This window comes from Drosophila kikkawai, chromosome 2L (genome assembly GCF_030179895.1).
Source record: "Drosophila kikkawai strain 14028-0561.14 chromosome 2L, DkikHiC1v2, whole genome shotgun sequence".
NCBI classification, from domain to species: domain Eukaryota; kingdom Metazoa; phylum Arthropoda; class Insecta; order Diptera; family Drosophilidae; genus Drosophila; species Drosophila kikkawai.
This window is the reverse complement of record NC_091728.1, coordinates 29,287,748-29,310,562: the sequence shown is the minus strand read 5'-3', so window position 1 is coordinate 29,310,562 and position 22,815 is coordinate 29,287,748. Positions and strand designations below refer to the sequence as shown.

The 22,815-nt window shown below is 46.3% G+C and overlaps 2 protein-coding genes across 2 annotated transcripts; both read left to right on the top strand.

The window, feature by feature from the left end:
- Positions 1–16,286: 16,286 nt before the first annotated feature.
- On the top strand, positions 16,287–16,688 carry LOC138928610 (uncharacterized). The gene has a single exon (XM_070285927.1). The coding sequence runs from the start codon at positions 16,287–16,289 to the stop codon at positions 16,686–16,688; it is 402 nt and encodes a 133-aa protein (XP_070142028.1).
- Positions 16,689–18,035: 1,347 nt separating this feature from the next.
- On the top strand, positions 18,036–18,761 carry LOC108083332 (histone H1-like). Its single transcript, XM_017179079.2, has one exon. The coding sequence runs from the start codon at positions 18,036–18,038 to the stop codon at positions 18,759–18,761; it is 726 nt and encodes a 241-aa protein (XP_017034568.1).
- The last annotated feature ends 4,054 nt before the right edge of the window (positions 18,762–22,815 follow it).

The window sequence follows — 22,815 nt, the reverse complement described above, 5'->3', positions numbered from 1 at the left end:
GCGCATTTCCCAGGATGCACTGAGGTATCCGATGCAAATAAGCACCAGGACCTACCAACTGGAGAAGAGCATCTCCCAAAAGATCTAATATCCTCTAGTAGAATCAACTGGGCTATAGACTCCTTTGCGAGGATAAGAGGACCAGGACTAGATGGAATATTTCCAGCCACGCTGCAGGCGACCAAGGAAGTGATCACCCCATGGCTCTACGCAATATATACAGCTTGTTTAAGCACGGCCTATATCCCTATCCAATGGAGGACCTCTCGGATTGTCTTCCTGCCCAAAGCAGGAAAGTGCAGCCACATGAGCCCCAAGGATTACAGACCGATAAGCCTCAGATTGGGGCACCGCTTCCATGGTGAGAGGAGCGCACAGAGGCACGCCGCAAGGTGGGGATCTATCGCCCCTCGTATGGAATCTGGTGGTAGACGACCTAATCAAGAGATTCGAGAGGAAAGCACCAAAGAGAACAGCTTAAGCGGATAACATAAGCATAATTATCACGGGAGTCTGTCCATCGACCCTCAGCTCGATCATGGAAACAACACTCAGGGAGATATGTGAGTGGGCGGAGAAGGTAGGACTCAATATCAATGCGGATAAGACGGACCTTATTCTCTTCACCAAGAGATACAAGGTGCCGCAATGGATCCCCCCGAAAATTAACAAAACCAGGCTGACCCCTAAAACACAAGTCAAATACCTCGGCATTGTACTTGACAGCAAGCTGACGTGGAAGGCCAATGTAGTAGAGAGGGTAAAAAATGCCACCATAGCGCTATATGCATCCAAGAAAATGCTTAGCAGCACATGGGGCCTCTCACCCGCTCTAATGCATTGGGTCTACATATTGGTGGTGCGTCCGACTCTGCTGTATGGAGTCTTAGTGTGGTGGCAAGCCACGGAGAAGAAAACGTATAATAAGCTTATGGAGAGAACCCAGCGGCAGGCACTGCTCTGCATATCAGGGGCGCTTAGGTCAACCCCCACCAAAGCACTCGAAACCATAATCGGTATATATCCCCTAGATATCCAAGCGCAACTGACAGCAGGAAAGGCGGCACAACGTCTGGTTGCATCAGGAAACTGGTCGCTACAAGGTTTCGGGCACAGTTTAATTGGTCGAGACATAAGCAGTACATCTGACTACATGATACCCAGAACGTGTCCGGATGTAAACACAACAGTATTCATGGAACCAAATGACTGGAAGTCAGGCCAGGACCATGCTCAATATCTCAATATATACACCGACGGCTCCAAGATGGAAGGAGGAGTTGGAGCGGGCATATACTGTTCAGACCCTGAAATGAGGCTGTCGTATAAGCTACCAAGCTACTGCAGTATATTCCAGGCGGAAGTATTCGCCATCAGGAAAGCAGCAGAGCTTGCTCAGAGCATAAACCGTCCACATGAGGCAGTCAATTTGTTCGTAGACAGTCAAGCGGTGATAAGATCCATGCAATCATCAGCGGTCAGTTCCAAAAATGTACTGGCAAGCAGGGAGTCACTAGATAGCCTAAGCACGACTAAGTCAGTGAGAATCTACTGGGTTCCCAGCGAGCTAGAGATACGGGCTGCCGCAAGCGCAAAAGGCAGGTGGAGGAGTAATTCCGCAACCTGCAGAATATCAAAAATCATGCACAACGAGAAACTCACACACTACGTGCTGCATCTTCCGCGGAAGGACTGCAGAATGTTAGTGGGTATTCTTACAGGTCACTGCCTGTCTGCTGCACATGCAGTCAAGCTGGGTATTACCGACAACGCCAAATGCCGGAAATGTGATGAATCCGAGGCAATCGAAACCTTGGAGCATCTCATTTGCAAATGTCCGGCCCTAACGAGGGCAAGAATGATATACCTAGGCTCTCCAGTTCTGGCATCGCTAGAAGATGCCTCCAGCAGAAAGCCAGGCGAACTCCTTGCCTTCGCGAAAAACACCTTGATATTCAAGGACCTCGAAATCCGCATAAATAGTCTCTAGGTCCATCCAGGAGTTTCCCTGGATAGCTATGGGCCATATTAACCTATGTGTGGCCCCTCGAGGGCCGTCCGGTTTAACCTAACCTAACCTTACCTAACCTAACCTAAACTCTTATTTTAAGGTTAGGTTAAACAAAATGTATCGTAATAATATCGCTATCGTTAATTATATGCAGTCGAAGATAAATTAATCTGACGTCTTTTAGGGCACTTTCGGGTTTGTAAAGCAGCGGTTGTAAAAGAGTGGAGTTCGATGGAATTTTACAGGTAGGGTGGGTATAGACTGAGGCCAACAACACCTGGTCCTCATCTTCGATAGGTGCTCTGTTCTGTCCGATTCCCTAACCGAAGGGTTTTCCTATTTGCCGCTATCGTCTCTATCAATAAGTCAGTGAGAATCTACTGGGTTCCCAGCCACCAAGGCATAGACGGTAACGAAACCGCGGACGAACTTGCAAAATAAGGCGTTGGACTGGCGAGTGAAAGAACAGAAAACGTCCCTATCTCCCTAAGAACGCTCCAAAGCGAGCTAGAGAGACGGGCTGACGCAAGCGCAAAAGGCAGGTGGAGGAGTAATTCCGCAACCTGCAGAATATCAAAAATCATGCACAACGAGAAACTCACACACTACGTGCTGCATCTTCCGCGGAAGGACTGCAGAATGTTAGTGGGTATTCTTACAGGTCACTGCCTGTCTGCTGCACATGCAGTCAAGCTGGGTATTACCGACAACGCCAAATGCCGGAAATGTGATGAATCCGAGGCAATCGAAACCTTGGAGCATCTCATTTGCAAATGTCCGGCCCTAACGAGGGCAAGAATGATATACCTAGGCTCTCCAGTTCTGGCATCGCTAGAAGATGCCTCCAGCAGAAAGCCAGGCGAACTCCTTGCCTTCGCGAAAAACACCTTGATATTCAAGGACCTCGAAACCCGCATAAATAGTCTCTAGGTCCATCCAGGAGTTTCCCTGGATAGCTATGGGCCATATTAACCTATGTGTGGCCCCTCGAGGGCCGTCCGGTTTAACCTAACCTAACCTTACCTAACCTAACCTAAACTCTTATTTTAAGGTTAGGTTAAACAAAATGTATCGTAATAATATCGCTATCGTTAATTATATGCAGTCGAAGATAAATTAATCTGACGTCTTTTAGGGCACTTTCGGGTTTGTAAAGCAGCGGTTGTAAAAGAGTAGAGTTCGATGGAATTTTACAGGTAGGGTGGGTATAGACTGAGGCCAACAACACCTGGTCCTCATCTTCGATAGGTGCTCTGTTCTGTCCGATTCCCTAACCGAAGGGTTTTCCTATTTGCCGCTATCGTCTCTATCAACAATTTTAGTTCTGTGACACTCTTGATCATATTAACACAAACCCACGCCCATGTTCCCTGAGCAAGCCAGTCAAGAGTAGACAGAGTGTATTAAGGCGGACAACGCTCAGTGAGTGTGTTCGTTACAACGTCTTGCAAATAGATAGCCTCCAAAACGTTAGTCTTGCCATTCTTGTCGGCCTATTCTCCTCTGTCATACCAAATCTTAAAGTTTCTTTGATGTTTCTCTTTTCTTTCCTTTTTATTCTTGCTTCAATAACGCCTGTCAACTATACTTGCTTCGACTTCTTCACGCCTGCTGTTGTCAGTAAGATTATTTCGTTTTTATTTATTTATTTATTAAGAATAGCAAATATCTGTCATTTTAAATCCATATCCTTACCTCTGATCGAAGAAGGGAGTGTTTTTTAGAGATGTGCTCCGACTCGCATCAGGTGGCCAGAAGTTAGGATAGGTGAAGTAATACAATACCCTAAGAACGCTCCAAAGCGAGCTAGAGATACGGGCTGCCGCAAGCGCAAAAGGCAGGTGGAGGAGTAATTCCGCAACCTGCAGAATATCAAAAATCATGCACAACGAGAAACTCACACACTACGTGCTGCATCTTCCGCGGAAGGACTGCAGAATGTTAGTGGGTATTCTTACAGGTCACTGCCTGTCTGCTGCACATGCAGTCAAGCTGGGTATTACCGACAACGCCAAATGCCGGAAATGTGATGAATCCGAGGCAATCGAAACCTTGGAGCATCTCATTTGCAAATGTCCGGCCCTAACGAGGGCAAGAATGATATACCTAGGCTCTCCAGTTCTGGCATCGCTAGAAGATGCCTCCAGCAGAAAGCCAGGCGAACTCCTTGCCTTCGCGAAAAACACCTTGATATTCAAGGACCTCGAAACCCGCATAAATAGTCTCTAGGTCCATCCAGGAGTTTCCCTGGATAGCTATGGGCCATATTAACCTATGTGTGGCCCCTCGAGGGCCGTCCGGTTTAACCTAACCTAACCTTACCTAACCTAACCTAAACTCTTATTTTAAGGTTAGGTTAAACAAAATGTATCGTAATAATATCGCTATCGTTAATTATATGCAGTCGAAGATAAATTAATCTGACGTCTTTTAGGGCACTTTCGGGTTTGTAAAGCAGCGGTTGTAAAAGAGTGGAGTTCGATGGAATTTTACAGGTAGGGTGGGTATAGACTGAGGCCAACAACACCTGGTCCTCATCTTCGATAGGTGCTCTGTTCTGTCCGATTCCCTAACCGAAGGGTTTTCCTATTTGCCGCTATCGTCTCTATCAATAATTTTAGTTCTGTGACACTCTTGATCATATTAACACAAACCCACGCCCATGTTCCCTGAGCAAGCCAGTCAAGAGTAGACAGAGTGTATTAAGGCGGACAACGCTCAGTGAGTGTGTTCGTTACAACGTCTTGCAAATAGATAGCCTCCAAAACGTTAGTCTTGCCATTCTTGTCGGCCTATTCTCCTCTGTCATACCAAATCTTAAAGTTTCTTTGATGTTTCTCTTTTCTTTCCTTTTTATTCTTGCTTCAATAACGCCTGTCAACTATACTTGCTTCGACTTCTTCACGCCTGCTGTTGTCAGTAAGATTATTTCGCTTTTATTTATTTATTTATTAAGAATAGCAAATATCTGTCATTTTAAATCCATATCCTTACCTCTGATCGAAGAAGGGAGTGTTTTTTAGAGATGTGCTCCGACTCGCATCAGGTGGCCAGAAGTTAGGATAGGTGAAGTAATACAATACCCTAAGAACGCTCCAAAGCGAGCTAGAGATACGGGCTGCCGCAAGCGCAAAAGGCAGGTGGAGGAGTAATTCCGCAACCTGCAGAATATCAAAAATCATGCACAACGAGAAACTCACACACTACGTGCTGCATCTTCCGCGGAAGGACTGCAGAATGTTAGTGGGTATTCTTACAGGTCACTGCCTGTCTGCTGCACATGCAGTCAAGCTGGGTATTACCGACAACGCCAAATGCCGGAAATGTGATGAATCCGAGGCAATCGAAACCTCGGAGCATCTCATTTGCAAATGTCCGGCCCTAACGAGGGCAAGAATGATATACCTAGGCTCTCCAGTTCTGGCATCGCTAGAAGATGCCTCCAGCAGAAAGCCAGGCGAACTCCTTGCCTTCGCGAAAAACACCTTGATATTCAAGGACCTCGAAACCCGCATAAATAGTCTCTAGGTCCATCCAGGAGTTTCCCTGGATAGCTATGGGCCATATTAACCTATGTGTGGCCCCTCGAGGGCCGTCCGGTTTAACCTAACCTAACCTTACCTAACCTAACCTAAACTCTTATTTTAAGGTTAGGTTAAACAAAATGTATCGTAATAATATCGCTATCGTTAATTATATGCAGTCGAAGATAAATTAATCTGACGTCTTTTAGGGCACTTTCGGGTTTGTAAAGCAGCGGTTGTAAGAGAGTGGAGTTCGATGGAATTTTACAGGTAGGGTGGGTATAGACTGAGGCCAACAACACCTGGTCCTCATCTTCGATAGGTGCTCTGTTCTGTCCGATTCCCTAACCGAAGGGTTTTCCTATTTGCCGCTATCGTCTCTATCAATAATTTTAGTTCTGTGACACTCTTGATCATATTAACACAAACCCACGCCCATGTTCCCTGAGCAAGCCAGTCAAGAGTAGACAGAGTGTATTAAGGCGGACAACGCTCAGTGAGTGTGTTCGTTACAACGTCTTGCAAATAGATAGACTCCAAAACGTTAGTCTTGCCATTCTTGTCGGCCTATTCTCCTCTGTCATACCAAATCTTAAAGTTTCTTTGATGTTTCTCTTTTCTTTCCTTTTTATTCTTGCTTCAATAACGCCTGTCAACTATACTTGCTTCGACTTCTTCACGCCTGCTGTTGTAAGTAAGATTATTTCGCTTTTATTTATTTATTTATTAAGAATAGCAAATATTTGTCATTTTAAATCCATATCCTTACCTCTGATCGAAGAAGGGAGTGTTTTTTAGAGATGTGCTCCGACTCGCATCAGGTGGCCAGAAGTTAGGATAGGTGAAGTAATACAATAAATTGCATTAAAATCTAAGGACATATCAACATGTAATAAGTGATATTCATTATATATACATAAGCGATAAGAACACCGGCACCGATGCGTGAAGGATGGCCGCGCCGGTAGACAACAGAATTTCCTGTAAAGAGTTAAGTATCACAGGCAGAAGAAGTTAAACCACGTTTCCGTAAAGTCAATTACATCGCCATTAAAAGAAACACTATTACGTGTAGTTTGATAAGTTTCGAAAACGAATCAATTAGGTTTTTGAAGGAAAAGCTAAGGGAGTCCAAGGCGCACGAGCACGAGGATTATTTTTGATTATGAATTCATGAACTATGGCATGTTCAGGCCATGCGGAAGGATTAAGAACCCTGTCCAAGACACCGTCAGAAAGTGAAATTTTAAACGAAGATATATCGCGTTTATGTTTAAAATTGAACTTTGAGACTGTAAATTCAGTACCAAAAACATTTAGCTTGCTGCATTAATGGGTCTTAACGTCATTTTCGGAAGCTTAAGGATTAAAGCGGGAAACAAAAGCAAGCTTCCTAGGAGCAACTCCGGCAAGTGGCGTCGGTTTTCGCTGAGGAACTCCCGAGATTGTAGAGTGTTGTGCTCCAGGCGTAGGAGACGAAGAAGTAGAGATCACCGGTATCACAGGATAAGCGTTTCTGTTGCTGTCCACCGCCGAGACAGTAGAAGCAGCAGCAAGCGACGTGGAAGCCTGGTCAGCATTAACAGGCTGTCGACTCGAGGGTGCGGCGACATCGGCAAATAAAGAGCCAAGGGCCGTAGTTCGAGTTTATCCAAGTGTTGCAGCATCGCAAGAGTCGTCGGCCACGGCCGAGGTGACATCCGTGGATAAGTTTCGTGGACGGAACTGCATAAGGGGGCTCGCAGGGTCTGGAACATGTAGAGCAGCGATCGGCACGCCGTGGCTCAATTTGCTCACACTGCTCAAACCGTTATCTTTTTTCGGAGGCGCCAGCATGTCGCACAATTGCAGTCGGTCCTCGCGACCAGCAAACCGTGAAGATTTACAAAAACAACCACACGGACCTTTGGCGCAGGTAGCGAAGACATCCCCGCGATCCCGAGTTTGCAACAACAAAACACAAGCGACCGAACTCGCACATCGTCCCAAAAACAAGAACAATTTTAAAGGGAACTGTGCGGCTAGCGTTGACTTCTGCACTAAAGAAAAAAGTTTGGATTTCTTTTGCAGTCGTTTTTCTTAGGCGGACATAAATGCACGCAAAAATGGCTGAAGATATTGATCTACTCAAAAAGTTTTTGTCAGTGTATTTTCTTGGCTCGCACATTCTGTGTGTCGCGTGGGTGCGACGCTTCGCAACGCTGGGGGTTGTTGTTGTTTTTTTTTTTTTCAGCGAGCTGCTGCTCAAACCGTTAGATCTCGTGCCCATCGCTGATGTAGAGAATTATTAGGCAGAGTGGTCAAGTTAATATTAGGCGAATAACTTAGCAATTTCAGACTTTTGAAGTGGGACTCTGCAGTCTGAAAACGTCTGGATAGCTCCTTGAATCCAGCCGTCAGAGACTGAAACTCAAGATAAGTTTGCCTCATAAAAATCCTCATATCGGATTTGATATGAATGCAGCTTGGGCACGTCCAATTCAATCCGGCGTGATCTTTTATGCGATCCGCGATACGTGCGCCGGACTGCCCAAGATCGGCGCAGCCAGGGTGGGCGATATTGTCGCAGAGCCAACAATAGACAGTGGCCTGCCGCTGGGTAATTTTGCGGTCGTTTATTTGCGAGCATTCAGTTGCGCAACAAGTAGCCATAATTTGTTTAGTAAAATTTCTAATAATTCGTTAAAGGCGTTCTAGTTTAAGACTAAAAGAAAAGTATTTAATTTGCGCTCAAAACAAAGAGCGAGCGAAAATATTTAAAGCTTTTAACGAAGCACCGCAAATTCAGTAGCTTGCGTATAAGTATGTGGTATGCAGAAACGCTTGCACCAACAACAAAGCTGGACCGAATGCAGCGGTAAGCGGTAAACGCACAACAGAGAAAAGAAAGGCAAGGCGAATAGAAAAATAATAAACCCGAATTAGTTTTCGGGGACTAATGTCACTGTCTTTATATAAAATGATTCAGTAACGTACACCGAAACACTGATCAAATGCCAAAAAATTTGACTTTGAGAATTAGGATTTCACAGTGAAAACTTTAAACGAAGGTAGAGCGAAGGGGAACACGTCCGACTAAGAGCAAAGCTTTACGTTTATTTGAGCATGCAATTTAGGGATGTCGTAAATATATCAATATATCGATATTTTTCTCTTTAAAAAAAATATTATCATCGCGATATTTTTTGGGCAAAAATAGGCGATAATGATATTTTTTTGAGATGATATTTTCGATATGGAACACGGAGGAGGTTTTTTTATTTTTTAATTATCTCGTTATTAAGGCACTAAATTGAACAAAATAAAGTACCGACATGTTAAGAATTAAATTTACTATTGATTTATTTTGGGTTTGGGCAGTTTTGAGCAACGCTGGTACCTAAATTTTCCATTGGAAAAATCGTGTCCCCACAGAGGATGTACCGCTAAGCACGGTAAGCCAGGCTTTGGGGCACATATTCAAGTCTAATCCCAGAAAGTTTCATTAAAATCCTAAAGACAGTTTTTGAGCAAATCGCAAACTTATTATCGATACTTAACATAGCCGGCTCGACCACAACTTAAAAAAACAACATGGCGCTGCGCCCCATACGATATTTTCGACGCTATCTTTTAATTCATTATTACAACTCTCACCAACATGCACGGTATATCAAACGAAAGGGAACATTAATTATGATTTTCTTTATTAATTTGAACAAGATCCTAACGACAGATTTTGAGAAATTCAAATGTGCGTCAAATTAGCGTCGGTGAGTTAGCGTCGAAATGGAACGGTGGGAAAATGGAACACTGAGGGATTTTTTATTTTTAATTTATTTCGTTAATAAGGCACTAATTTAAACAAAGTTTCATTTTCTTTGGCCGTCAGTTTTTGAGAAAATCGCATAACAGTTAACTAATAGGGTCTTCCCACACAACGTTAAAGCACATTCAACATCCGTTGAACAAACGGTCCATAAGGTTTTGCCGTACCGAATTTTCCCAAATGGACCGCCGTTAGATCAACATTAAAATCTAAACACGGTTTGTTTGGCGATAGTTAGGCGATAGTTTTTCGGTTGTTATGTCCTGCTTTTCGCGCGTTCGTTGCCGCCTAGGCAAAGTCTCTCTCAAGGAGGGGAACGACCACAAATATATCACGCAGCAGACACAACAACAAAAACAAAACGGAATTTCAAACTTGGACAACGGCTAACATTTTGGCAACGGATTTTTGGAACTTCTGGATTGGACTACCTGGCTCATCCGTAGTCCTTGGAGTCCCTCCCAACCATGAGTGTATCCTCCGACACATCTCCCAAATTTCTGTAGTGGATCGTATCTGCTCAAGTCATCACATCCCCCCCAACACGAATGTCTACTCGAACTTCATTTCGATCACTTCACTATATTTTCATTTTCTTTCTTAAATTACAACATAGAAATATCCTACCCACGGTACCGAAGGACTTCATACAAGGAACATTTAGAAATAAATACATAAATAAATAATTTGATAAATATTAATTAACAATCATATGACGAGTAATGTTTTAGATGAATTAACAGATATGTGGAATAAATATGACTTAAATTACTTTAAATTTTTCTGTGAGCTACATTTCCTTTTTTTGCTGGCGGTTGTATTTGTTCTTATAATTATATTTAGGGATAAAAACCTGTGGCCACCCAGGAAGGAGTGGCCAATTTTTCTCCTCGAAAAGTAGTCTTCTTCCTGGTGGCTGATCTTCCTGTTTTCTCTAAATAGCGTTCCTGGTCCAGGATTATTCACTCCGGAATATTCTATAATTAATTAAGCTACCATTTTTGTTCACACTAGAATATATTATCGTAACTCACTGGTAGAAACTTGATTTTTTCCGATTACGTAAATTTTTCTCTAATCGAACCGCCTGCTGCCACGGATATTCGCCCTTTACTTCACCTTTGCCTTTTTCTTAAGCCTCTCTTAGTCCCAAAAACCACTCAAAATTTCTCGAGTTCAAACTTTGGTTCCTTTTGGGAGTCATCCGGTTTAAGGAACCAGTTCCGTATTGGACTCAGTTGTTCGACTCCCTGGACTCACGGGTCGTCGATGACCGGTTATCGGACATACCGATCATCATCTGGCTTTTGGCAAACAACTTTGTATAATTTTCCTTTTGTTTATTCCTTTTTTTAGAGTTCGCACATAACAAGCACACTACGGTTCCGACGCTTGTCTCGGAACAGGAGTGGAGGATGTGCGTCTGTGATGGGTTGTACTGCCCAACGTAGGCCATCGCCCACATCCCTGAGATTCATGCGTGATATATTTGTGGTCGTTCCCCTCCTTGAGAGAGACTTTGCCTAGCCGGCAACGAACGCGCGAAAAGCAGGACATAACACGGTGCAACTCTGATTCTTCTTCTTAATTTGACCATTCACCACGAAAATGTAAACAAACTTGGCGAGGAACAAATGAGATATGGAATTTAAAACGTGGCGCCAAAGCTACAAGCATGCCCAAAATAGTTGTTGGCGTTTTTTCTGTATATTCTTGCCCCAATATGTCCCCAATTGTTACTATTTAATATAAACCGCCTACCTCTACCTTATTTTAAAGATTTTGGATGCCTATACCACCTATAGACACTCTTCGGGGAATTTGCTCTTTGTTAGAGAAAAATCATTAGAAAAACTAAAATTCCTTGTCATTGAATTCATTTAAATTTAGTGCGGATAAATTCTGACGCAATCTGTGCCTTTCGCTGTTGTACAACAGCCAAAATAGTTGGTAAATGCTCCATTTCAAATTTGCAACTGCTAATTCGACAGCCTTTGTTTACGTTTTCATGAGCCACAGCTGATCGATCAGCTGTTCGGATGTTGAATGTGCTTTGACGTTGTGTGGGAACACGAGTTTCACATTTGTTAAAAATCCCAAACGTTCCTCACAAATGTGCTGTGTGGAAAGACAGTATTACTCACCTTTTTTTATATTCCTGTCGCGGAACGAATTAGGGCTATCGATAGTTAGCCAGGTTTCAGTAGGACCGTAAAGGAGTCAGTATTTATTGTGTCAGGATTTCGAAATAAATGTAATCGGGCACACTAATTTAGGCAAATGCAAGCTTAGAATTGGCGGATGAATTTACACCGATTTGCGCCATCACAGAGAGAGGGAACAGAAACTGCGGTATGTAAGCTAAGGAAAACTGTATTGCAGGTTAAGTAAGTTAACTTATGTATTTCAGAATAAAACACATCCACACACGATCACAACCAACGTTGTCCTTTGTTATCGCTATTTGAGAGGCGGTTAACGGAGTGTTAAGAAGGCATATCCCCGTGATCGGGCAAGCGGCGTCATTTTCTTTTATTCGCACTCTGCGAGATGTCTACACAGCATTCGCCCCGGCGGAGCCCCAGGCCGGAAGCCTCGGGTGCTCCCGCAACTGCGACACCCACGACCACAGCAACTGGCAAAGCGGCCAGCTCTGCGAGTGCAGCTGGTGATCGACAGCGGCCACAGACTCCGAAGGAAAGTGGAAAAGCTGCCAGTGAATCGGCAAGTAATCTGCGGCCCGCAGCAAAGGGGCAGATTACGGACTCCACAACTGTACAAGTGGCGGCCCTAATGGAAAGGATCGCACACCTAGAGTCGGAGCTGGTGAAGGCAAGGGCAAGCAGAGGCCGCCAGGGATTCCGTTAGAATCGGGACACGCGGCGTTGGAGTGAGCGGTGCGGCGAATACACCGCCATATTTAAGTGGAAAAGCTGTCAGTGAAGCGGCATGTTCGAGTGGAATGCTGACACGTATGAGAGCAGCCCCACGGCAGGGCTCGAGTGAGAGCCTGCCCAGGCAGATGTGTGACAATCTGCAACCGCCATCTTTGGATGAGCAGTTGCCGGCACAATTGAGTGCAAATTTGCCGCCACAATTGAGTGGAAACTTGGCGCCGATGCTCGGCGGCCATTGGGCAAACGGGCAACCTGTCACACGGACCTGTGCAACAACAACAGTGAGCTATTCTCCGCCATTTTGTGTTACCGCCACGGCGCAGCCTGAATTAGGTTACGTTCAGCCGCCACGGGAGCCAACACACAATTTGGAGGTATCTATGCCATCGCCCCTATCATATGGAGCGGCGACAACGAGCATACCTGGGTGGACGCCACGAAGATTGCCTGATCTTCTCGAGTTTGAAGGTCAGCCAGAGGAATGGCCAATATTCCTGTGTGCGTTCACGGAGACAACGGCAGCTTACCAGTGTACAGAATTGGAGAATAATCAGAGGCTAGTGAAATCCCTGAAGGGTGAAGCCAGAGCAGCAGTGAAGTCGCTGCTTATCCACCCCAGAAATGTGCAAGCTGTTATGGAGCAGCTACGATTCCGGAATGGACGACCAGAGCTACTGATCCGTAGCCAATTGGAGAGCGTGCGCGATGTGCAGCCAATCCTGGAGGCTAATATTGCAAGGATCGTGCCGTACGCCACAAGGGTGAGCAACCTGGCAGCGTTCCTGCAGTCCACCACGACGGGCAACCAGCACCTGGGAAACCCAACCCTGATGGAGGAGCTGGTCGCCAAGTTACCTGTGAGCAAAAGGCTGGACTGGGCGAAGCACGCGGCTGCGATACAGCCATACTCGACAGTGGTGCACCTGAGCGAGTGGCTTCATGAATTCGATAAATTGGTGTGCACTGTCACGGACGTCGGAATCAAGGAGCACCCGAAGCGACGGGTGTTGCACGCGAATAGCGTCCCCGAGGAGGAGCGGTATGCAGACCGCCCCAAACGTTGCCCCATGTGTGAGGGACAACACGAGATCAAAGATTGCAAGGAATTCAACCACGCTTCTTCGACGATGCGGATCGAGTCCGCGAGGAAGTTGAGGTTATGTTTTTCGTGTCTGGAGTATGGACACATGGCCCGGTTCTGCAAGAACGGCCGCGAATGCAACGTCTACGGATGCCGGATGAGGCATCACTACCTACTCCATGAACCAGCTGGACATCCCAGACGGCCGCCAGTCGCAGATGGACGCAGACGTTGTACGGGGAGAATACGCAGGTAGACACCTACGCACAGACGACCCTTCTGTTACGCTCATCGACGACGAACTGAGTCGACAACTGAATGTGCAGTGGTTTGGCGGAAAGTCCGCCAAAGAGCATACAAGGATGGTTAGCCTGCAGATCAGTGCAGCGGGCAAACCCAAGCGCCATGGGCTAAAGAACGTTTACGGAGTAGCCAATTTGAACCGATGCAGAGCTTGCGTCGGGAAGTGAAGGCGAATGCGCGCCTGCCTGTAAGGCCGTACAGCAATGCGGCGCCAAGGATCCTAATTGGACTGGATCATGCGCATCTTGGAATACCCCTCAGAACCAGAAGCTACGGATCTGGAGCGCCATACGCAGAAGCCACCGCACTTGGATGGGTGGTATATGGACCGGTGAAGGGAAAGGCGTGTTCACTGCTTCAGAGATCGTGCCTCCTAGCCGTGCCTCAGGATAATCTTCTGGAGAAGATGGTCAGCAATTATTTCGAGATCGAGAATTTCGGAATGAAGCCGGCACAGCCACTCGCAGCTGGCGGAGTGAAGCCGGCGCCGTCAGTCGCAGATGGCAGCGTTGCACGGGCCCTGAGTATCCTGGAGGAGACGACTAAACGAGTTGGTCAACGATATGAGACTGGGCTCCTATGGAGAGACGACGAGGTGAGACTGCCAGAGAGCTACAGTATGGCACTCAAGAGACTCGTCAACATTGAGCGGAATATGAAGCGCGATGTGGACTTCGCGCGGGCCTACGACAGAATTATGGATGATTACGTAAAGAAAGGCTACGCACGACGACTGGAGCCCCAGGAAGTCCAGAGGTCCCAGGAAGGCAAGGTATGGTACCTGCCGCACTTCGGGGTGGAAAACTCGAACAAGCCTGGAAAAATCCGGCTGGTCTTCGACGCGGCTGCCAAGGTGAAAGGCGTGTCACTGAATTCGGCGCTGATGAAAGGCCTACAGCGCTACAAGCCCCTCCCAGCGGTACTCTTCCATTTCCGGGAAGGAGCAGTTGAGGTTTGTGCAGACATCAAGATGTTTCATGAGGTATTGATGCGACCACAGGACAGATGCGCTTAGAGGTTCCTGTGGAGAAACGGAGACGATCGTCGGGATCCCGACATATATCAGATGACAGGTGATGACGTTCGGAGCTGCCTGCTCACCATGCTCGGCGGATTATGTGAAGACCGTAAATGCTTCGCAGTACAGCAGCACGGATCCGCGAGCAGTCCTGGCGATCAACGAGTATCACTACGTGGACGACTACGTCGACAGTTTTGCCAGTGAAGCAGAAGCCATTGCTGTCTCGACACGGGTGAGAGAAACACATGAGAATGCTGGTTTTGATTTGGAGCGTGATGACAGGGAACGCGTCCCCACGAAGAGGGAGTTCCTGAGCCTGGTCATGTCCACGTTCGACCCGATGGGGTTTTTGAGCTGCTATATGGTCACCGCCAAGATATTGATGCGAAAGATTTGGCGGAGAGGAGTCGGCTGGGACGAGCAGCTGTCAGAAGAGTTAGCCGCGCCCTTTGAGAGCTGGCGGCAACGAAGAATTCCGATGTCCACGCTACTATTTCGGCGCTGGACGAGTGCGGGCACTACAGCTGCACATCTTCGTGGATTCCAGCCAGTCAGCGTTTGCAGCAGCGGCCTATTGGCGGGCCACATATGAGAGCGGAGACGTGCAGGCGCATTTCATATGTTCCAAGACGAAGTGCGCTCCGATGAGGACAATGTCTATTCCCCGTCTGGAACTTCAAGCGGCAGTATTGCGTACGAGACTGATGGACACCGTCAAGCAGGAGCACGGTGTGGCGATCAGCGACTGCGTACTATAGACAGATTCTAAGACTGTGCTGCACTGGATAAGCAGCACCCACCGGAGATACAAGCAGTTCGTCGGAAACCGGGTGGCGGAAATCTTAGAATCCACAGAGATGTCCCAATGGAGATGGATCCCGTCTGCCGAAAACGTGGCAGATGACGCGTCGAGGCCGCGCATGAGCGTGGACCTAAGTATCGGTCGCGCACTGATTAGGCAGTCGCAGCTAGAAGCGTTTGCTGAGGACAACCAAGGAAAGGCCGCCAAGGGCAGCCGACTGTACGGGTTGTCCCCATACTTCGACGACGCGGCGTGTGTGCCATACAGCGTGCGACGGCCGATCATACTGTCTCACACGGAGGCACTGGCGGAAATGATTGTGCAGCATCACCACGAGAGGATGTGCCACCTAAATACGGAGGCAACTATCGGAGCGATCCGGCAGAAGTTCTGGATTACGAACTTACGGCGGCGGTGGTGAGCAACTGCAACGTCCGCAAGCTACGGAAGGCGCGCCCAGCGCAACCTGTAATGGGTCCCCTGCCAGAGGACCGACTGGAGGCCAACGGATGGCCGTTTAAGTATACCGGCTTGGATTATTTTGGACCGCTATTTGTGAATATTGGACGTCGTACAGAGAAAAGGTGGGTGGCATTGTTTACATGTCTAACCACAAGGGCTATCCACTTGGAGATGGCCCACGACTTATCTACAGATTCCTGTATAATCGCCATGAGGAATTTCATGAGCCGCCGTGGACCGGTGGTCAGGATAAGGAGCGACAACGGGAAGAACTTTGTTTGAGCCTGCGATGATCCAGGGCGAGTCCAAAGTCCAAAGGAGCCGAATGGATCTTCAATTGCCCGGCGAACCCAGCTGAGGGTGGTGCCTAGGAAAGGATGGTGCAGTGTGTCAAGGAGGTCTTGGCGCATACTATGAAGGAGCTTGCGCCCAAGGAGCACGTACTGGAGAACCTGTTGATTGAGGCGGAGAGCATAGTGAACTCTTGTCCGCTCACTCATCTACCAGTAACGGTGGACCAGGAGGCACCACTGACACCCAACGATCTGCTAAAGGGGGTGCCCGATGTTCCAGATCTACCCAGGGATAACGGACAGGAGTCCGAGAGATGCGCTACCAGGAAGCAGTGGCGCATAGCGAGAATGATGAGAGATCGATTCTGGAAGCGATGGCTGCATGAGTACCTGCCGACGCTTGTACGCAGGGAGAGATGGTGCCAGCACGCCGAGCCCATTCGTCGAGGAAATCTGGTGTACATATGTGATCCGGCCATACCATGAAGAGAGTGGAAACAAGGCGTCGTGGAAGAGGTGTTCACCGGAAGAGATGGAGTGCCTCGTCGAGCGGCGGTGCGGACTAACGATCGAGCCAAGACGATAATACGTCCCGCTTCGAAGCTAGCTGTCCTGGACGTGGTGAATGCTTCGCTTCACGGGGGCGGGGATGTCGCGGAACGAATTAGGGCTATCGATAGTTAGCCAGGTTTCAGTAGGACCGTAAAGGAGTCAGTATTTATTGTGTCAGGATTTCGAAATAAATGTAATCGGGCACACTAATTTAGGCAAATGCAAGCTTAGAATTGGCGGATGAATTTACACCGATTTGCGCCATCACAGAGAGAGGGAACAGAAACTGCGGTATGTAAGCTAAGGAAAACTGTATTGCAGGTTAAGTAAGTTAACTTATGTATTTCAGAATAAAACACATCCACACACGATCACAACCAACGTTGTCCTTTGTTATCGCTATTTGAGAGGCGGTTAACGGAGTGTTAAGAAGGCATATCCCCGTGATCGGGCAAGCGGCGTCAATTCCAATATGGCCTGGAACGTAATTATTGAATTATTTGATTTCTTAATATTTTTAGCACACGACACTTCTGCAGTGGAGAACACTTCAACTTCTAATGCAAAGGGACAAAGAAGAAGCAAGACGAAACCGAAAACCGAAGACCGAACATTTCTTTCCCCCGTTTTTCGCTCTATCACCATCTCTCGCAAATTTTTGGGACAGTTGCGTTTCTTAGTTTGTTTCGGAGTTCAATAAACGAAGCCCTGCAAATTGTTTTTGTATTTTTTGGACATGCACCAACAAATCGGACTCGAAGGAAGTTCGGGTATCCGAAGGAAGTTCGGGTTCAAGTAGCAGTCGGCAGAGCGTCGATTCTGTCGACGTCGCAGTCGGCGCGTTGATGAATTGTTGATGAAAAGGCCCCACCCTATCCCCCTGTAAATAAACCTTTCCCTTCCAATTTTCTTGACATAAGGAAAAAAAAAAACACAAAAAACAAAACAAAAACCACAAAAAAAAAAACACACAAAAACACTCAAAACCTAAATGTGATTCATGGTTTTTCAACTCGCAACGAGCTTTTTCCCTCTAGAAAATAAAATTTACATGAAACGTGATCTCATCACAGAAACTCAAATACAAGATACCAATCTAGTTCAAAACCAGTAACTGAGACTAAAGCCTGGAAAAGCTTCACAAAGCGCAAGGCAATATAACACTAATCCATTAAGCAAACTATACAGAATTTGTCACCCTAGTATAAGTAATATCCTAGAGTAAGGTAAATGTTAGCCTTAAGATTAATCTGACAATAAACTTGAAACTTGAAAGCAAAAATGTCCGACTCTGCAGTGGCAACAACCGCGCCAGTTCAGAATAAGGTGGCCGCCAAAAAGGCATCTGGTTCAAGAGCTACCAAGGCCAAGAAGGCAGCAGTTCCACCATCACATCCGCCTACTCAACAAATGGTGGATGCTTCCATCAAGAACTTAAAGGATTGTGATGGCTCATCGCTTTTAGCAATCAAGAAATATATCACTGCCAACTACAAATGCGACGCCCAGACACTGGCTCCATTCATCAAGAAGTGCTTGAAGTCCGCAGTGGCCAATGGAAAGCTGATCCAAACAAAGGGAAAGGGTGCGTCTGGTTCCTTCAAACTGTCGGCCTCTGCCAAAACGGAGCCCAAGCCAAAGGTTGCGGCTGCTGAGAAAAAAGTCAAAAGCAAGAAGGTAGTCACCAAGGAAGCCGAAGCCACCGCAAAGAAAGCCGCCGGAGCTGCTGACAAGAAACCCAAGGCTAAGAAGACCGTTGCCACCAAGAAGACTGCCGAGAAGAAGAAAACTGATAAGGCAAAGGCCAAGGATGCCAAGAAAACTGGAGTCGTAAAGGCAAAGCCAGCAGCAGCAAAGGCTAAGCCGGCCGCCGCGAAGCCAAAGGCAGCGAAGGCACCGAAGGCCAAGGCAGCATCGTCCGCCAAGCCCAAGAAGGCAGTGAAGAAAGCAACTGCTCCAGCTACCGCTAAGAAGCCGAAAGCCAAGACCACGGCGTCGAAGAAGTAAATTAAGATAATCTTAATTATCGCAATTTTAGATTTCGAAATCTGAAATTTGAAATTGATTTAAACAAGCCCTTTTCAGGGCTACAAAACTTTTTTAAAAGAGAGCTAAATTATCAATTTTTTTTTAATTACAAATAGTGTTCCCGTTGAAATGGACTGAGTAATGAGTAATGACTGAGTAGACTGAGTGGCAAAAGTGAAAAAGTGAGAAAAAAAACAATAAGAAAGAACAGCTAGAAAGAGAAAATAGTGAGAAAGAGACGGAATACAGTGAAAGAGAAGGATAAACTGGAGCCCGACAAAGCTCCCGAAGTTGAGGGTTGTGTAGCCAACCCACCCAATCCACACGCGAGTGTAACGAGAGAGTCAAACGGTGCGAGCGCAAGCGTGATCCTCCAATGTAAGGGGGAGAGTACCCTGACTCCAAGTGCGTTCAAACGGGAACCAGTAAACACGAGTGCGAGCGAGACGGGCGATGCCGCTGGGCACGCGCCCTCGGCTGTAACGGCGGATAAAAACGATCCGCGCGCGCCTGCCGTACGAACGTTCGTAATTAAAGCAAGACCGCGACCGCGATTGGTGCGCGTCTTTGTGGATCAGCAGCAGTCGCTGAACCTTGTAAACAATATTAAACAAGTGAATAAAAACGGCAACAAAGACACAATTAACGAGTTAGCGTCTACGCTGACAAAGTGTAAAAACCAAATTATGAAAAAACAACAACACATTGACCATGTAATGGGTAAAGTGATTAAAATATTAAAAAGTCCCAAAGCCGAGGAAGCCAAAGCCGAGTTACAACAACAACAGAAGTTGCAGCAACAACAGCGCTAGGAACAACAACAACAGCAGCAGGCGCTCTTACCGCTGCCGTAAATCCAAACGAAATTGCAATAGTGTGCGCGACCCTCCCCAAGCTACCAAAACGGGGCAAGAGGAAGCACTCCAGCATTTCATCTACGACGACGTCTGCCTGCTCAAGCGCCAATAATAGTGGCAGCGATAGCAGCAGCAACAGTAGTGATGAAGCCATGAGCGAGAATCATTGGCCCGATGGCGAGGCTGAGCCAAGCGCCGTCTTTGTCAGCAGCAACAACAACCGCCGTCTTTGTCAGCAGCAACAATAACAACAGCAATAACGGTCAGCTAGCAGTTCTCATGTCTCATGCCAGTCTACATGCAGATAATCATTTGCTGCGCCAGCAACTGGCACAAATGAATAAACAAATAAATGTAAAGCAGCAGCTGGCTAGTCTGGGACTAGCTGGCAACAGTCGTCAGCTTCAGGGCAACAGGTTTGCGCCATTCCTTGTGAACGAAGACGAAGAAGACGATGGCGACAAATGCTCAACTTCGAAGCCAGCGATTACTATGGCTATGATGCCGAATTCCCAGCACTTTTGGACAATTGCGGCAACAATCAAAGCAGCAAGAATAACAACAACAATAGCAACAACAAAAACAAATACAACAATAACACTAAAGAAAGCGGCAAGATAGTACAAAGCAACATCAACAACAAAATCAACTTTAACCATAGGCAGAGCCCTCCCGCACAGCCTATGGACTTGATGGAAGAAGATGACAACGAGCCCTCCACCTCCACCTCCGGCAGCAGCAGCGGCAGCAGCAGCAGCAGCAACAACGGCAACAGCATCTTCACCAACAAAGGGGGCAAAGGTTGCCCTCTCCAAAGCTGCCAAGACGATGCAACAGCGGCAGCAGCAACAACAAAAAAATATGGCGGCGGCAGCAGCAACCTCCTCCACCAACTACAGTCATAAGAAGAATAATAAAATCCGAATAATTGCGATATATAACGCAATACCAAAATTAATGTAAAATTAAATAACCTTGAAGACTACCTTAAGACAAAAGATTTGCTTAAAGATAATAAAATAAATTTTTACTCGTACACGCCTGATGAACTCAAGCAATTCTCCTTAATTATTAAAAAATTGCCTGTTGAATCATATGAAGCAGATGATGTTCGGTCAGCCCTCATGGAGGCACTTCCGAACGTAGACATATCAACCGTAAAAGAATTCAAGAAGCGTTTTTGCTTGTACAAACCAGGAGCCATGAACATATCAGTCAACTTATTCAATTAAAATTCCTTTTAAACTGTCGAATAATAGTTGAAGGCCTAAAAAAAGATAAAAATCAAATAAGGCAATGCTATAATTGTCAATTATATAAGCATGTTGCAAGCAATTGCAACATGGAACATAGATGCGTCAAGTGCATCAATAAGCACTTGCCAGGGCAGTGTTTAGTAAAAAAAATAGATGAAGTAGATAAAAATGGGAAATCCATCTCACGCGTTAAATGCGTAAACTGTTTAGGGCCACATACTGCAAATGCCAAAATATGTCCGATTTGCGTTGAAATGTTAGAAAAAATGCGAAAAAAGAAGGAAGTAATAACAAACCAAAGAAACCATGTAATTGGCCGAGCCAGTTCAATAATTAATAACAATAAATCATTCGCTTCGCTATTCAACGGTGGGAATACCAATGGTAGAAATGGGAATACTGGCAGCACCACTTCTCTCCCTCCACAAAGAATTGCTACTTCGAATACAGCCCGCCAAAAACATATGGAAGCTAGATTGGCAGCCAAATCAAACTCAAATCTTTGGCCCGTTGCAAACGAATCATTGTCTCTAAACTCTTTTAACAGTGATGCTATAGAATTTTTTGGTACAGATATTTTCAATTGTCTTGACATAATGAAAAGTGTTGTAGGGAAATATGCTGGCATGCGAGTCACCGATCCGATGGAGCTCAAAAAGCAGAAACAGCAAATACTTCTTGATGCAAATGGCCATGTCTTCTACACAGGCCAATGCGAAAACTCAAATGCATTTTCCAAAACGTTAACTCAATTGTGTCTCAGTTCGCATTCGACCTTCATCGAGTGCAGACGTGCTTACGGACGACCGCTACGCTATTCTCGAAGTGTTTTTTCATGGTGAAAAAGTAAATTCGGAACTCTAAACTACGTACTGTCAGCTAGGCCAAGCCCTACAGTGCGTATGACATACGGACACTAGTGCGTGAGACGTGTTTTTGAGCTGCAAAGTTCATTTATATGGTGCCACGCGTAACAAGCTCAAAATAATGAGCGGCGATCAAAAGAAAGAGCGTAGAACCTCTGTAAACCAAAGAAACGGTTGTTTCTCTTATTTCTCAACTCGCGATATCGAAGCAGAAAAGACCCGGCTCTACTGACCGCCGACGGCACGAGAGCGCGCTCTTACTCACCCGCCCTACTCATTCCAGCTCCTACATCTTGGAGCTCCCAATGCCAAACCCCACCACCACCGGCTTCGATGGAAGACGCACCAACAACAAGCAGAGCTGCAATTTCTGCAAACGCAGCAAAAGCAACAGCAACAACTAAGCCAACGACCAATATTGCGAAATCGGTGCCAACGGCCGCAGCGCCAAATTCAATGGTAACAAAAACCGTGAGCTCCGATAAGCAACAAGCGGTTCAGGCCATACAGACTGGCATGGATCGCTATATCCAAATTAAGCTTAGCCCACATAACACGGTTGGGAACAAGCCTAAGATCAACCGTGTCACCATAAGCTACGACCCAAACAACTCCAACAAATTTTCTCCGCAAGCAGCTGATGAGAATAACCAAGCAGAGCCGGAGCAGGAGACTCAAAAACAGCCAAAGCCCCCACCCATTTATATTAGGGAGAAAAGCTCAAACGCCCTGGTCAACAAAATTGTTGCGCTGGTCGGGGACGGAAACTTTCATGTTGTTCCGCTTATTAAAGGGAACATTTGCGAAACAAAAATTCAAACCAAAACAGAAGAACACTTTCGGGCTGTGTCTAAATACCTGGAAGAATCCAAAAAGAATTTTTACACCTACCAACTAAAAAGCAGCAAGGGACTGCAAGTCGTGTTAAAAGGAATTGAACTAGACGTCACACCCTCTGAGATAGTGGAAGCCCTGAAAGACAAGGGTTTCCTTGCCAAGAATATCAGCAACATTATAAATAAAAACAAAAAGCCGCAACCACTCATTGCTGCAA